Raw genomic sequence first — 14,283 nt, forward strand, 5'->3', positions numbered from 1 at the left:
CCTTTTGTTACTCTTTTCTTCACATGATTTCCCTCAAGGGTATATATGCTTGTCACCAGCAACAGGAGTTTCTCTGAAGTTTGTCCAAGCCCCAGTGGAAAAATACAGTAAAAGAAAAAGAGAAAGAAGGTAAATATGTTTACCAGCTGTTTATGGCTTATGCACTATTTACACAAATTCTTACGATTTCGAATGGCTTCTCCTACTACTTAAAGCTATAGTGGAGAACCCTTTCTGCAGGTAGATTTTCATTTAATATTATTTTAATCATTGGAAATTTTAAGAATACAAAAAAGGAAAAGAGATATAGCCATACATGCGTTACTACTGTAGCACTTTGACCTATTTGCTTCCAGAATCTTTTTAAAAACATCTTTCAAAATGTTGCTATTTTTGTGAAAGTAACACGTGAATTAAAAATCTTCCCAAATCTCAGAATTCCATGCATCCTTCTGTGTACAGTAACAGATGGCCAGAGAGGTAGAAACATGTTCACAACAATGTGATATGCTATAGATGCTGTTTTGAGTCTTTTTAAAATTCACATTTTTATTTTATATCAAAATTGTTGAAGTCTCGGCTATGAAGGATGAGAACATTTTTAATGGCAGAGATTTGCCTTCTCATTCATCCTCTCATTCCCACACCTTTGGATCTTTGGTAGTTAAAGTATTCGTTTTACCCTGTTCAAGTTTATTATGGTGACATTCTCTTCAGTAAATGTTTCCATTGTGTTAACTTTTATTTCTATATATCATTGTATCTAATACTCATAATCGGTTCTTTTCACAGTGCCTAAGTTTTTAATTTAATGGTACTCTTAATTGCCTGGATTTTGTTGTTAGGCCTGTTTTTAAAAAGTGCTGTGGTTTCTGAGCACTTTCATCATTGAGAATCTGGCTTTGTGTATAAAATATGATGTGTAATACTCTTGAGTAATACTGCTCCATTGACTTCTGATATTGGATATTACCATATGGGAATCTGATTCCCCTTCATCCCTTGTTAGATGTGTTTTGATTTTGACTTTGTGTGTTCAAATAATTGTTTACTCTTCAGAATCAATAGCCTAAATAAGATATATCTCACTATTGAGAATTACATATTCAATTCCCCAGAAACATAGTATAGTTTTTCAATCTGAAAATTTAGGTTTATTTTTCAGGGAAAATTTTTCTATTATTTTACTTTGAATTTATTGTCTGTCCCATCTGGGGACTCGCAGCATCAGGAATGGCAGTTATCTTAATATTGCATCATCTTTCTTTCTCCTTTTTCTTTACAAGCTTGGCCCTAATTACTTTAGTGCCTTTGCCTTTTTCATCTACATTCACTATGATGGTCTCAAGTCTGCTCTATGTTGGTAATTTGATTTTTGATGATGTCTATTATGATACTCATGCTTTCTAATTTATGTACTGGTTCTCTAAAAATACTGTTTTGGTCCTTGATTTGTTTCCTTAGATCCACTAACTCCCTTTCATTTCATTGTATGGTTTTATCATCTAGTCTTTGACCTCTAGTTATATTGAATTTATTTTCATATTAAGTAAATCCATTGTGTGAAGCAACATGAGGAATCTCCTATTTCTACCCTATATTTTCTTCTGGGTTAAGTACTTTGTTTTTCACATTGAATCTCGTTCCTCTTTCCCTCCCTCCCCACGCCTCTCTTTCTCCATCTGTAATGATTGTTGGCTATATTATGTTACCACATTTACTGTGTATGTATTTTATCTTGATCATGTGTGAGTGGCTGTGTCCAGATAGAAATTACTTCTGGACATATTTACTGCCCTTCTTGAGATCCCTTGGGCTCCAGTTGGAAGGGTACCAAAATCTGTGAATGCTCAAGTCCCTGATATAACACACCTATGTTTTCTGGTATACTTTAAATCATCTCTAGGTTACTTATAATACCTAATACAATGTAAATGTTATGTAAATAGTTGTCAAACTGTTTTTTTATTTGCTTTAGCTTTCTATTGTATGTTTTTGATGTCAAGTTGGTTGAGTAAGTGAATGTGGAGCTTACAGAGATGAAGGACCAGCTGGGTATAGGAACGTAATTCTAATATGAGAATATATCAAATACATATACAAATATATATGCAAACTTAATTGTTGGAGGGTTCCCAATATCTGCTAAAGGCCACTGATAGCATATGAATCAAGTTTCCATGCACTATACTAACCAAAGCGTGGCAATAATGTCAGTAGGCGTATGAAATTAGGGCCTTGAGAAAATTCTCCTATTGTTTTTACTACTGGTTTGAGCCTCACGAAATCGTTCTCTCAATTTGGTCCTGGGATCCACAATTAAGGAGAGAAATGGAAAGCTTAATTTGGATTTAGAGAGAAGCAACCCTGATTTCAGAAAGAGCTGGAACTGAGGAAGGGTAATGGGATTATTTGTCTGGATACTTCTAAGATTCTCTTGATATAATTTGTATTAATTTTAGAAGAAAAGCATACCCTTGTTTCTATGTTATTCTCACCTAGCTTTTTCAAAGCTATTACTCATCAACAGCCAGAAGAAGACTGAATGCCAAGGGCTGGTCTTTGAGGACTGAACCACAGAGATGCCTATTCATCTGTAAATATTTATTGAGCACCTAGCCCATGCTTGGCCCTGGGGACACAAAGATAGATAAGGCAGTCCTTGTCCTTAAGAAGTTATTAGTTTAGTGAATTTCACTAACATCCAGATTGATGCCACAGTGGGATGAATTACTCTTGAGTCACCTGCTCTTCTGTCATGTAAATTTCAGTGGTGATATATTTACTTCTGTTTAAGAAAAAAAAATACACATATATAATTAAATATCCCACTTAGCCTTATGAACATGTCAGGAAAAATGATAGTGCACACTGCAGCAGTTGTAAGAGCACCCAAGCACCCTTCCCCATGGGAATAATCACTGTCAGAGTAGATTGAATCACCTCTTTGAATAGAAAATGCTAAGAATAAAATCCATACCTTAAAAGACATTTTTCAAGAACAATGGACACTCCAGTCAGAACAAAACTCTAAATATGTTCTAATCATTTAAGGTTAGAACCCAACTTAACCCAAATTTTTTTTAGAAGAGCATAGTCAGGTGTGTGCGAGACATTTAAATAGAGAATCAGACGCAAATCTCAGCAACCAGTCCTATGGGGGAGGACAGATACATAGATGGGAAAGAACAAACTATAGAGAAATATTATAGCAGATTTCAAGTCACTTGTCACATAAGAAAAGGGGTGGAGAAAAGTGATTGGGCAGAAGTTGTATCACACAACATCTAATTTTTAAAAAAAGGAAGGAAGAGGAAGGATTATGCGTTTAAAGATTAAGTTAGCTGAAGATAAGGTATTTTAGGAAAAAAGGTTTGATGCAGGAAGAATTGAAACTATGGGTTGAGGAAACAATTTCCTATCTCTAAATCGATCAGTTCATTAGAAACCCCGTATGTATAGAACTAGGGTTTTGTTAAGGTATGTATAACATAGAAGCTTGAACTTATATATTAATAGAATATTTTCCCTTCTTTGGTATGTTATCTTTAAACCTATATTTGAATGCCAGACGGCTTCCTTTGCAGAAATCTGAATGTGGTTACCTATGAAACTACGGCTTCTTTTAAAGTGGAATTATCTGTTGATACTGTTGTGATACTGGTTTGCTTGGAAAGAACCCATTTGTTCTAGATACAGAGATAACCCTATTTGGCAGCAAAGGCTTTCTAGACTTTTGGTATGGTTAGTCTTTTCAGATATTTGCATCATGGAGAAGACTAATGGGTTTATGTCCACTATTTCAATAACAAATGAACTAATTAAGTCCGAAGGGCCTGGAGAGAGGTAGAGAAAGTGCATGGCCCCAAAGAAACTGGTTTTGCCCTGTTCTCAGCCTAGAGTCCCAGTCATTCAAGGACCATACTCATTTTTATTCTCCTCCTAATAAAATCTGCTCACCAGTCTGCTTTTTTCTTGATTCTTGTTGATCATTTACCAGGGTGATTTGTATTGCCTATTGTTAATCTGAACCACCTTCATGGTTTTAAGAAAGCATTATTTGTCATCTCAAAGAGGTAGGGTAACTCTTTAGAATGTATAGCATCTTCTCAAAGCCCTGGCAATACAGAGAATATTAATTATGTGTATTAAAGTAGTATTGTAAAATTGACCTACATTTATTACATGCCTAAATAACTGGAAAAAACAACTAAGTATTGTAACTTATCTAAAAGTAAAGAAAAATGTCTAGAAGGCAAGTCTAAAAATTAGGGAGCAATATGGGTGTTACTAAAAATACTTATGAGACATCTGTTATGTGAAAAAACACTCGTAATACTATTTAGGTTGTTGGTGATGACTTTGGGGCTCTAAACACAGAAGAAATTTTATTCTACAAAATTCAAATGACTAATCATAGTATAGAAACTTTTAAAAAGAAAAATAAATGTAGAAAAAAACACTAACTCAGATTTAAGGTTTATTTGTACAGTTCTAATGACTGCAGTCCAGAGGGTTCTCTTATCTATTAATCATTTCTGAGTATGACAAACATTTTTAAGAACAGAATTATGGTTTTTTTGCATTTCTATTGTTTCTTAGTCATTTTTAGTTGTGATTCCTTCATCTCTCAACCCTCAGATAAAAATATTTCTCAGTGTATATACCAGAAGTAGTTGTAAAGCTCCTAGGAAACAAAGAATACATGGAAATTGGATAATTTATTTCTGGTCATGAATTTTATTCTATCCAAAGAAGGGAAGTATAATTAAAATTAATACATTGCCTGAAACTGTTGAAACATTATACATGTATGTTAAGCTATTCTCTGAAATGGACTAATTACTATGTCAATGGAGTAATTTAATAAACTTGAAAATTTATGGTACTTCATTTTTATTAGTCATTAGGAAATTGTTGTCCACTAATTGTTTAAAAGTAGTGAAATTATTCCTTCCACATAAGTAGGAGAAAGTGAGGACTGTGTAATGTATAAAAAGATTTAATAGAGAAACATAGGCTTCAGCCTCCACCTTTAAGAACCTTGATCTGGTTGGTACATAATGATATATGTGAAAGATAACTTGTAAGTGGTATAAAAATTGGGCATAGACAGCTCTGCAAGAAGCAGAAAAGCCACTGTCAGCTTAATGGAAGATGAAACTTTAAGACAAAGGGAACTTAAGTTGCCTTTTGGGAAATAAAGAGAATCTATATCATTCAAGGAATGTAATCCCAGGCACAGGGATCCATAATTCAGAAATATGCTGAAGAAATATATACATAGCCTTTGATTAATCATATTCACTCTTTAGTCATTTTCTTTATCCGTAAAATGAAGGAATTATATCATCCTAAATATCCATTTTAACCATTAAATAATTTATTTACAGCAAGTAGGATTAATTTGGGTGGAGCAGATGATTTCTGTAGAAAAGGGATGAGAAGTAAGATTTGAGTCAGTAAGTTTCTACTTGTCTGTGAGTTACTAAATACAAAGCCAAAGCTTGGTTCTTATTCTGTGGACAATGAAAGCTCATTGACAGTATTTAGAGAAGAAAAGTGATATAGTGAAAGTTGTGTCATGCCATAATAAAAAAATCCTATTTCTCATTTCCCTTTAACTAGACATGACTTTATCAATTTGTATTGAAAATATGCAACTCCAGAGCTGTGAAAGTTATAATGTGATATATACCTACAGCTTAAATTCTAGGAAGCAATCCTAAGATGGGGATGACTAGATTCTAGTCTGTTAATCACAGAAAAAATAAAAAATATAAATAAATAAGGAGAGAAACTGGAGTAATTTCATTTGTCCACTCTCTTCTAGAATACTGTAATCATAAAAAATATATTAGTGGATGTAAGGAATTCATCAAGTCAGCATAGTAGAGCTTCTTCCCCAGAGGAGTTATATACTAGTGCTAAGGTAATCAAATGGACAAATAAATACAATGTAGTGGAAACCAAGTCAAGTGTCATAAATCAATAAAAATAAATACCAAGGGTTTCCAAAAGGAAAGAAAACTTTTTAAGATAAAAATCAAGATGTCCTTCGAGAAGTGGATTCATGGAGGATAGGTAGGGTGTCTGTATTCTAGGATAAAGATGGAAAACATTTCAGGATGAGAAAATAAAAAGTATAAAGACTTGAAATTAGAAAAAGGCCATGTACTCTTGTTTGATTGAGCCACAGGGCATATGTAAGAGGTGTGCGGATGATAAGTTTAGAAAGTAAGCAGCAATTTGGTTACGTATTATTTAAAAGCAAGGTTAAAGAGCTTTTACCTAATCCCTAATCGATCCCATGCTTATATATTTAGACCTTTTTAAGACCCTTTTCCAAGTCAGGTATTTTAATTCCTTTTGTTCAAACACACAAGAACTTTTATAATGAGCATTAAGAATATTTATGAAAGGTACTCTAAAATAACAAATTACCCAGTCTGTTCTCCAAATAGCGATGGTACATAATTCTTTGCTCTTTATTTTTTCTCATTACTCATTGACATTTATTTTCCATGATGAGAAAATCATATCATTTTATAGATGTATGGTTTCCATGATGTTGTCCAAACTCCTCCTCATCATCATCTTATACCAATATTTCCACAGCAAAGGGTGAAAATGTGCATTTTGTTGCTTGAGTTCTTACTAGCATCAAAGCAAATCTTTGCTGAGGGTGTTCTGAGGGTAAGGTGCTGTACCTAGGCACTGAGATATGAAGATAACTCATTAGTCATTGTCCTTATCACATAATCCACTGATGACTAATAACACTTCCCCATAGGCAGTGTATTTCAAAACATGAAACTTAGACCCATTTATGATATACAATATTGGTGTTTGACAATTCCACTCCCCATTTAAGTGAGAAAAGCTATTTTTCCTTCCTTGCCTGCTATCTGATGTACTGTGGAAGTTAGACAACCTTATGTAAAAAAGAAGATACTTAAGACAGCCAGAGAGGACAAGGTATCCGGTGTCATGTTCAAAGCCTAAGGAATATGAGAAAATTACAGAACATATTATAGATCAGAACTCCCATACACACTTGCAAGCAGAAAATAATTATTGAGGCAATCATGGTACTTAGAGTATTACAACTATAATTTTATGCTGAAATGAGATTATTTTCTCCTTAGTTAAACGAGGTTACTATATTTTATTAATCAATAATGCAGAAGGTTTTGAGGGTTCGCCATGTGATCAGTTTTGCTTTATTTAGTTCCACTGAGAGATAATGAACTGGAAGGTGAGTCCTACCCACCCATGATGGAGAGACAGAGTGAATCTGCATGAAACAATGAGAAAATATCAATTGTTTAAACTCAATAATTTGTTTTTAAGAAACTGTATTATGCGAAGCGCACTGATTTTTACGTTGAGAATAGGAAAGACAACTCGAATTGGAGAATCAGGACATCACATAATTGGAAAACACAGTTAGAGGCTGCACATAACCCGGGCATACCCACATATACTTATGTATTTATTTCTATGTACTTATATAAAATAAAAAAGTTATATTTACTATAGGTAACTGATATGGTTTTCTATTTATTCCATTTCTTTTACATACAATTATGCACTGTTATTTACAAACATTAACTGTCATTATCCTCAATTCTTACCTCGAAGTTATAGATAGGCATAGTAACACAGGCATTTGTAAGTCTAGGGGCTGCAATTTAAACCCAGCCCAATCTGGCTCCATTGTTTGAGCTCTTGAAACTTCTCTTCTCTTTTCTCTTTTTCAGTATAAGTTTGCTGTTCTCTTCTCTTCCTTCTCTCTTTTCCTTCTACACTCCTAATCCTTTTTATCCGTATTTTATTTTCGCTATCCAAATACACACACATACACACACACACACACACACACGAACATATATATTTAAATTTTGGTCTCAACCCAGTAAATTAATTTCAAGATCTACTAATGGATGTGAGCCAAATTGTGAAAAACTCTGATGTAGACATAATGATTCTAGAAATTCTGATAAAAGTGAACACTAAGGCTGAGCAGACTCAGGTGGTTTTCATGGCACCAGGAAAGAAGGACTTAAAGGGAGGTGAGGGATAGAAAACACCGTGTTATTTTTTTTTTAATGGCTCTAATTGCTTATCTCCATTATGAGACTCAGGAGATATTATTGCATTATATTTCTACCAGAATTTTCAAGTGGCAAAAGAGACAATTATAGCAAAGCAGTTCAGAATGTAGACAGAGAGTCAGACTGTCTGGCTTCACAATGTACAAGCTAGGTAATTTGGGGAAAGTTATTTAAACACCTTGTACCTCAATCTCTTCATTTTTAAAATGGGGATAATAGAGCCAAACTCAGAGTGGCAGTGAGAATAATAAAGTGCTTAGACTAATAAATTTTGCATTGTCAGCTCTCAATAAATGTTGAGTATCAGCTAGTATTTGATCAAAATCTGTGGTAACATTGAGAACAGAATTGAGAACCTCCACTAATGTATCTGCTCAGAGGCATTCAATAAGTATTTCTGATGTCTTTTGGTTCATTGTCAGTCAATTCAGCTAAGAAATCAAAATATCAAATTTTACTGGTAATATCATCAATAATACATAATCTTAGCCCTGTATACCTGTACATAATGGGTACATGTTCTGTTTAGAATGACTTTTGGACACATTTTTTATGTCTTTAGGCCATGAATATTAATGCTTCCCAACCAAGGCATCTAAATAAATTTGCCCCTCTCAAAGATTAAAGAATTTAAATGATGTTTAATACCAGAAGTCCAAATGTTCAGTTACAGACAAGGTAAATAAGACAGAGAGGAGAGATCGAGAGATCTTTCAGTAGGAAAACTGAGAACTTAAAACCTGGGAGCTTCTACTGCCTCTCCCATTCTTCTAGAAGGCAGTGACCATAAAAGAGATTGAACATTCACTGTGGTATCAGGGGAAAGTTTTGCTGATAGTAGTTGGAAAAACCAAAATGTAGTAGTTACTTAAGCCACAAAATCAGCACTGATTACTCATTGAGCGTAAGAACAACAATTAAAAAAAAACAAATCTACTTTTAAAACAGCTACTAAAAATACATTTCCATCTTCCGTGTGAAAGGAGATCATGGCTACCACTTCTCTGTGAATTTCATCTGACTTCTCAGACAACATGAATATTCAAATCTGCCATCACTCTAAGTTTCCTGATGGAAAAAGGATAAACATTACTTTTTAAAAATTTTCCTCTCCTAGGCAAGATTTTCAGGAACTAAGCTGGAGAGATTCATTAGCCAAGATGTGGTATATTTGTAATTTTCTTTCGATTGCAAATTTTCATTATAGAGTAACTAGTGTAATGGTAATTAGAAAAATAGTGTATCAGATATCCTGTTAAGAAAATAATATACTATAATAATAGATAGCAATAGTTGTTAACACAATAGAAATATGTCCACAGTAAAGACGATATGGTCATTTTTAGTTCCCTATCACTAACAGCCAGTTTCAACAGAGAATGAGTCCATCGCATTAACTATATCCTGATGAAACTCTAGAATGATCAAGAAGCTAAGCTGAGCTTTCTCGTTTTATCCTCTGGAATGTCTCAGTCCCATCAGCTTTCCTTTATTTATTTTACTTCATCAGTATAATTTCCATAGATTTATGCACTTTACAGTGTATAGGTCAATTGTATACAAATACTTGGGTATTAAGAATGTTTATTATGGTTTTTTTTTTTCCAAAAGTGTTATTTTTTTTTCTTTCCTTGTGGCAAAACACCATTAACTGCAACTGTTTAACTGCATTTGGAGGAAAAAAGATTTATTCTACAGTAGTTGCTGTATGATAAGCTAAGGGTTTAGGGAATGATTTGAATTACAAATAGTTTCTATCACGGAGCAGTGTTGTTAACTCAATGAAGACCTTAGCAACACGCAAGTTCACATCCCTACCACTCACATTTTTTTTTTCTATCTTTGCAGTTCCGCCATGGTTTTTAAATCACCCCTCCAATCTCTATGCCTATGAAAGCATGGATATTGAGTTTGAATGTGCAGTCTCGGGAAAGCCTGTGCCCACTGTGAATTGGATGAAGAATGGAGATGTGGTCATTCCTAGTGATTATTTTCAGATAGTGGTAATTATCTTTTTTTTTTTTTTTTCATACTAGCTTTACAATTCCATTCATTGTTTGCTATTTTTTTCACTTGGTTTTCTTTCCTGGGAAGAAGGTTCCTGTTGGGAATTTTTATGATGTGTTAAAATGGTTCTAATAAAGCAAATGATTTTCTAGACTTAAGAGTTTTAGAGCTGAAGAAAGAGTAATCGAGCAGTCTGGTTTTACAGACAAGACTTTAAAACAGAAAAATCAGAGGGAATAAGACTTTCTGAGTAGTTGCACTGCTGGTTCATAGAATAGAGTTTAGAACCTAGGTCTAGACTGTATTCAGCCAGGATTCTCTTACTTCTTTGAGTTTTGCCCCTTTTAATAAGGTTTCAATAAGATGTGCACTACTTATGATTATGGTAGTCTTACTTTGATAATACAGACAGCTTATTTTTGCTACCCTGCTAGATAGGACCAGTGGATCCTATGTGAGCAGTTAAGAAGGGCAGTGATGATGGGAACAATGATAGTGGTGGTGGCAGTGGTGACTGCTATGGTAGAGAGGCCATGAAGACCAAGAGTTCATATTGATTTGCAAATTTGAATGTTGGAAAGAATTGAAGTTAAGAGAAATAGTTGTTACAGTTTCCTGTAAGTTTTAGCTCACTTTCTATCCCCATCATTGTAGGGACATAATAGAGATGATGGTACTGTAACCACCGAGTTGTTGTCCTGCTATGTTGCAAGTGCTCAATACCTCCCCTTATTGTTGATTTTGCTGTTACCAGCAGAATTCTTTGCTCTTTCGGAAATGCTCTATGAAACTCTCCTGTAGGTGTGATTAGCATTGGAGGTTCAGATTGCAGGTATATGAATATATGAGAAATATAAAAAACACTTTCTAGATGTCAAAGAACTTTGCAGTTAAAGAATTAGGGCTTTAGGTGCACTTAGGTAATGTTTGAGATGCAGACACGATTCTGTCACAGAAGAGCTGTCACGTCTCCCAGGCAGAACGAAGACTAGAGCATAGGCATCCTGTCCAGACACAAGCTCCCTCCATGACATTACACTGGCTTTTGTTGCTAAAAATGCCTCTTCCACAATCAGTTGACTTTCAGAAACTTTCATACTCTCTTTGTGCATGTATTTTGTCATACTATAAAATTTCTTAAGAAACAAATCCATAAAGTATATTTTTATTACTTTTATCACCACTTATCATTTTACACTTTCAGTTGTATTTGTTTAATTGGTTGGGAGTAGAGTAACAAAAAGAAAAAAATAACTTTTAAATGCCATACCAATCTATTACTTCTGTTAAATGCAATGTTATTTCACTACCACTGAATTAAAAATGACCTGCCATTGGGCAACTTAAAAAATGTTGTATATGCCTAAAACATAAGCTACTTGCATATAAAGGAAATTGTTGAGTGCCCTTAAGGACACATAATAAAATGCAACATTTATTTTTTTTACAGATTGAATATAATCTTTCTCCCAGCATGTGACTCATTACAGCCAACCTATTTAAATTCTGCTTTTCTTAAGGTGAAAGAAAATGTACAGTATGTGCCCTATTCACATTAAATTGTGCTTAAAAATATTTCCCCAATAGCTCTGGAAATCTGAGAGCCATTGCCTGCTGCACATGTAACATTGAGCACAAATAGTAACTTATATGAGAATTGTTAATTAGAAGTTAGCCAGCTTTATCTAAGAATTTTACATCAGCTGAGAATTGACTACAAGACACTAAAAACAATTAAGAATTCCCCATGAGGTAATATTTATCTCTTAATGACTTCAGGGGAAGTGATTTAACACGTTTCACTTACTGAACTAATTCTTACACTAATATTGAAGATAAACTGAGTTAGTATAATTAAATGCTATCTCTAGATCATTTTATCATCCATCCTTGAAAAAGATGGTAGCTCAATTTTAGAAAAAGAGTTCACGTGCTATATTTAATCTATGAAGGTGAAACATTTTGGCCAACAAGAGCTACATAGGTAAAAAAATATCCACCATACCCCTTCTCCAAATCTCCAAAAGAGTATGTGTCAAAGCCATTACATTTTTTAAATGATTTTTTTAGACATTTTTTCTGGGTAAACACTTTCAGAAAATATCCAAGCTTGATTTCTTGTCCTTTAGAAGCTGCAAAGATCAGTGTTTTTGCTTCATTGTTTTTTCCCCATCAGCAGTTACTGAACCTGAGCTTCCTTCAATAAAAAATAAAAGAATGAGATTTCTTTGAGTGCTAATCTTTGTTTCTTCCGTACCTAATAAAAGACCTTTCCACTGACTGCTCATTAGATTTTAAGGATGATGTGTATTTATGTGAGCATGTTTTTTACTGCAGAGCTAGGGTGAACTGACGTCTGTGCATTCAGAAAAGAGAATTGGGAATGTGTGACATTTCCCAGGTGGCACAGGACGTATCTGAGAGACTGAGAACCCTCCTGGTCTCCTCTCTTGTTTCTTCTGTGATGTTTTATTAAACTTTGGTCTGAGTTCATTTTGCTGCCTTGAGTTTTTTGCTTTTTAAAATAGTTCACCTGCTTTTTCTTCTCCCTAGGGAGGAAGCAACTTACGGATCCTTGGGGTAGTGAAGTCGGACGAAGGCTTTTATCAGTGTGTGGCTGAAAATGAGGCTGGAAATGCCCAGACTAGTGCACAGCTCATTGTCCCTAAACCTGGTAAGTTGATGGGGAACTTTGCCCCAGTACCTGTAGTTACCATTGTGTACGACCCATTGGTAAAATCATTGTTTGCCCTGTCCCTCAAACAATATGAAATTACGTAAACAAAGTGGACACTTGTGTATTGATGATATGTTCCTTCTTGCAAATTATTTAGACGTATATGTTAGTGTGTACGTGTCTGTACATATGTGCTTTAAGTATTAGTGTAACTTCATTAGTGTGACTAAGTACATTCTTGTCTGCTGAACTAGTAATGGATAAGTAGGAGAAAAGGAACCTCTAAAACCAGGGTCTCTAATGTGAGACACACTTTAAAAACTGTGCTCTATGTCATTCGTAACAAATATGACCACCTTTAAGCTAATACTCGTTGCTGCATATGCTGTAGAACAAGAGAATTCTAGCTATTAATAAACTTGATTTTGTGGCTAAAGCCATAAAGCTGAGGGAAACATGTGAGATAAGCAACCCCATATTTTTAAAGGAAGTATGAGTTACATCCTCCTAGGACTTGTTGGAACTGACAGAGGCCAGTGATCATCCGCTGCAACTGCTTGTAGGAATGGAGGATTCTTTGTACTATAATTCACAGGCTAAGAGTCTGTCATGGTATTTTTCCCTCCCCTGTACGTTAAGTTGTACAGACACCAAGAAAACCCCTTAGATTCTGTGTGTGTGTCTGTGTGTGTGTGTTTCTGGGGAGTTATTGCAAAAATGGAAATGGGCAACTTTTTGTAGCTGAAACTGTCTGGAGCTGTCCACAGTGCAAGGAGGAAGAAGGGGAAGGCAAGAGTAGGAAGAAGCTTTCTTTCTACCTTTGGGAAGAACAAGGGTGTAAGGGTGTTTGAGTTCCACTTGAAGAAAGCAAGGCTGAAGTTTTCTTGAAAGGACCCAGCCCAAGAGGTCCTACCTACTGAGGGTGTCCCAAGAAAAAGACACCAGAGGGACACTGCCAGGGTGGAACTGAGCTGAGCTGGGGGCAGAAAGTCACTCAGAAAGTGCCTTGCCAACTTTAGGGAAGGGCCTGTGACCGCATTCCTATGGTCGGGGAGTATCTGAAGAACCCACAGAACTGCCCCAAAGAAAGAAGTATGCGCATGCTTTCCATGACCATGGACTTTGGAAAGCACAAACTGAGAAAAACAGCCTTTTTCTCTTTACTCCAAATCCATCCTCCCCTCTGTGACTCAGAAGAAGCCCTACACAGAGGAGAAACAGGGATCTGAGAGACTGGAAACACAGGTGACAGACAATCCTACTGCCCCATTCCCTGTTTTTGATCTCAGGCCTGCTTTGGGAAATGGGAAGAAACTTTAAAATGAAAATCAGTTGAATGTCTTTAGATCACACTGGGGTGGGTGCATGCGTATGTGTGTATGTGCGTTACGAGGTTTTTTGTTTGTTTCATTGTTTTAATACCTAAAGGTAAGGGTTTTAAAATACTTTAAGGTGGCCAGAGGGCCAGAGGATTGGCCCAAG

The 14,283-nt window shown here is 35.2% G+C and overlaps 1 protein-coding gene across 1 annotated transcript in view; it reads left to right on the top strand.

Annotated features, from left to right (window-relative positions):
• DCC (DCC netrin 1 receptor) overlaps positions 1 to 14,283 on the top strand; it is a 987,982-nt gene that overhangs the window by 600,313 nt on the left and 373,386 nt on the right. Inside the window, exons 6-7 of the mRNA XM_045528069.1 lie at positions 9,966 to 10,120; positions 12,678 to 12,798. Coding sequence (XP_045384025.1) covers positions 9,966 to 10,120; positions 12,678 to 12,798 — 276 coding nt within the window. The remainder of the gene's footprint in view (positions 1 to 9,965; positions 10,121 to 12,677; positions 12,799 to 14,283) is intronic.

The sequence above is a fragment of the Lemur catta genome, chromosome 16 (assembly GCF_020740605.2).
Source record: "Lemur catta isolate mLemCat1 chromosome 16, mLemCat1.pri, whole genome shotgun sequence".
NCBI classification, from domain to species: Eukaryota; Metazoa; Chordata; class Mammalia; order Primates; family Lemuridae; genus Lemur; species Lemur catta.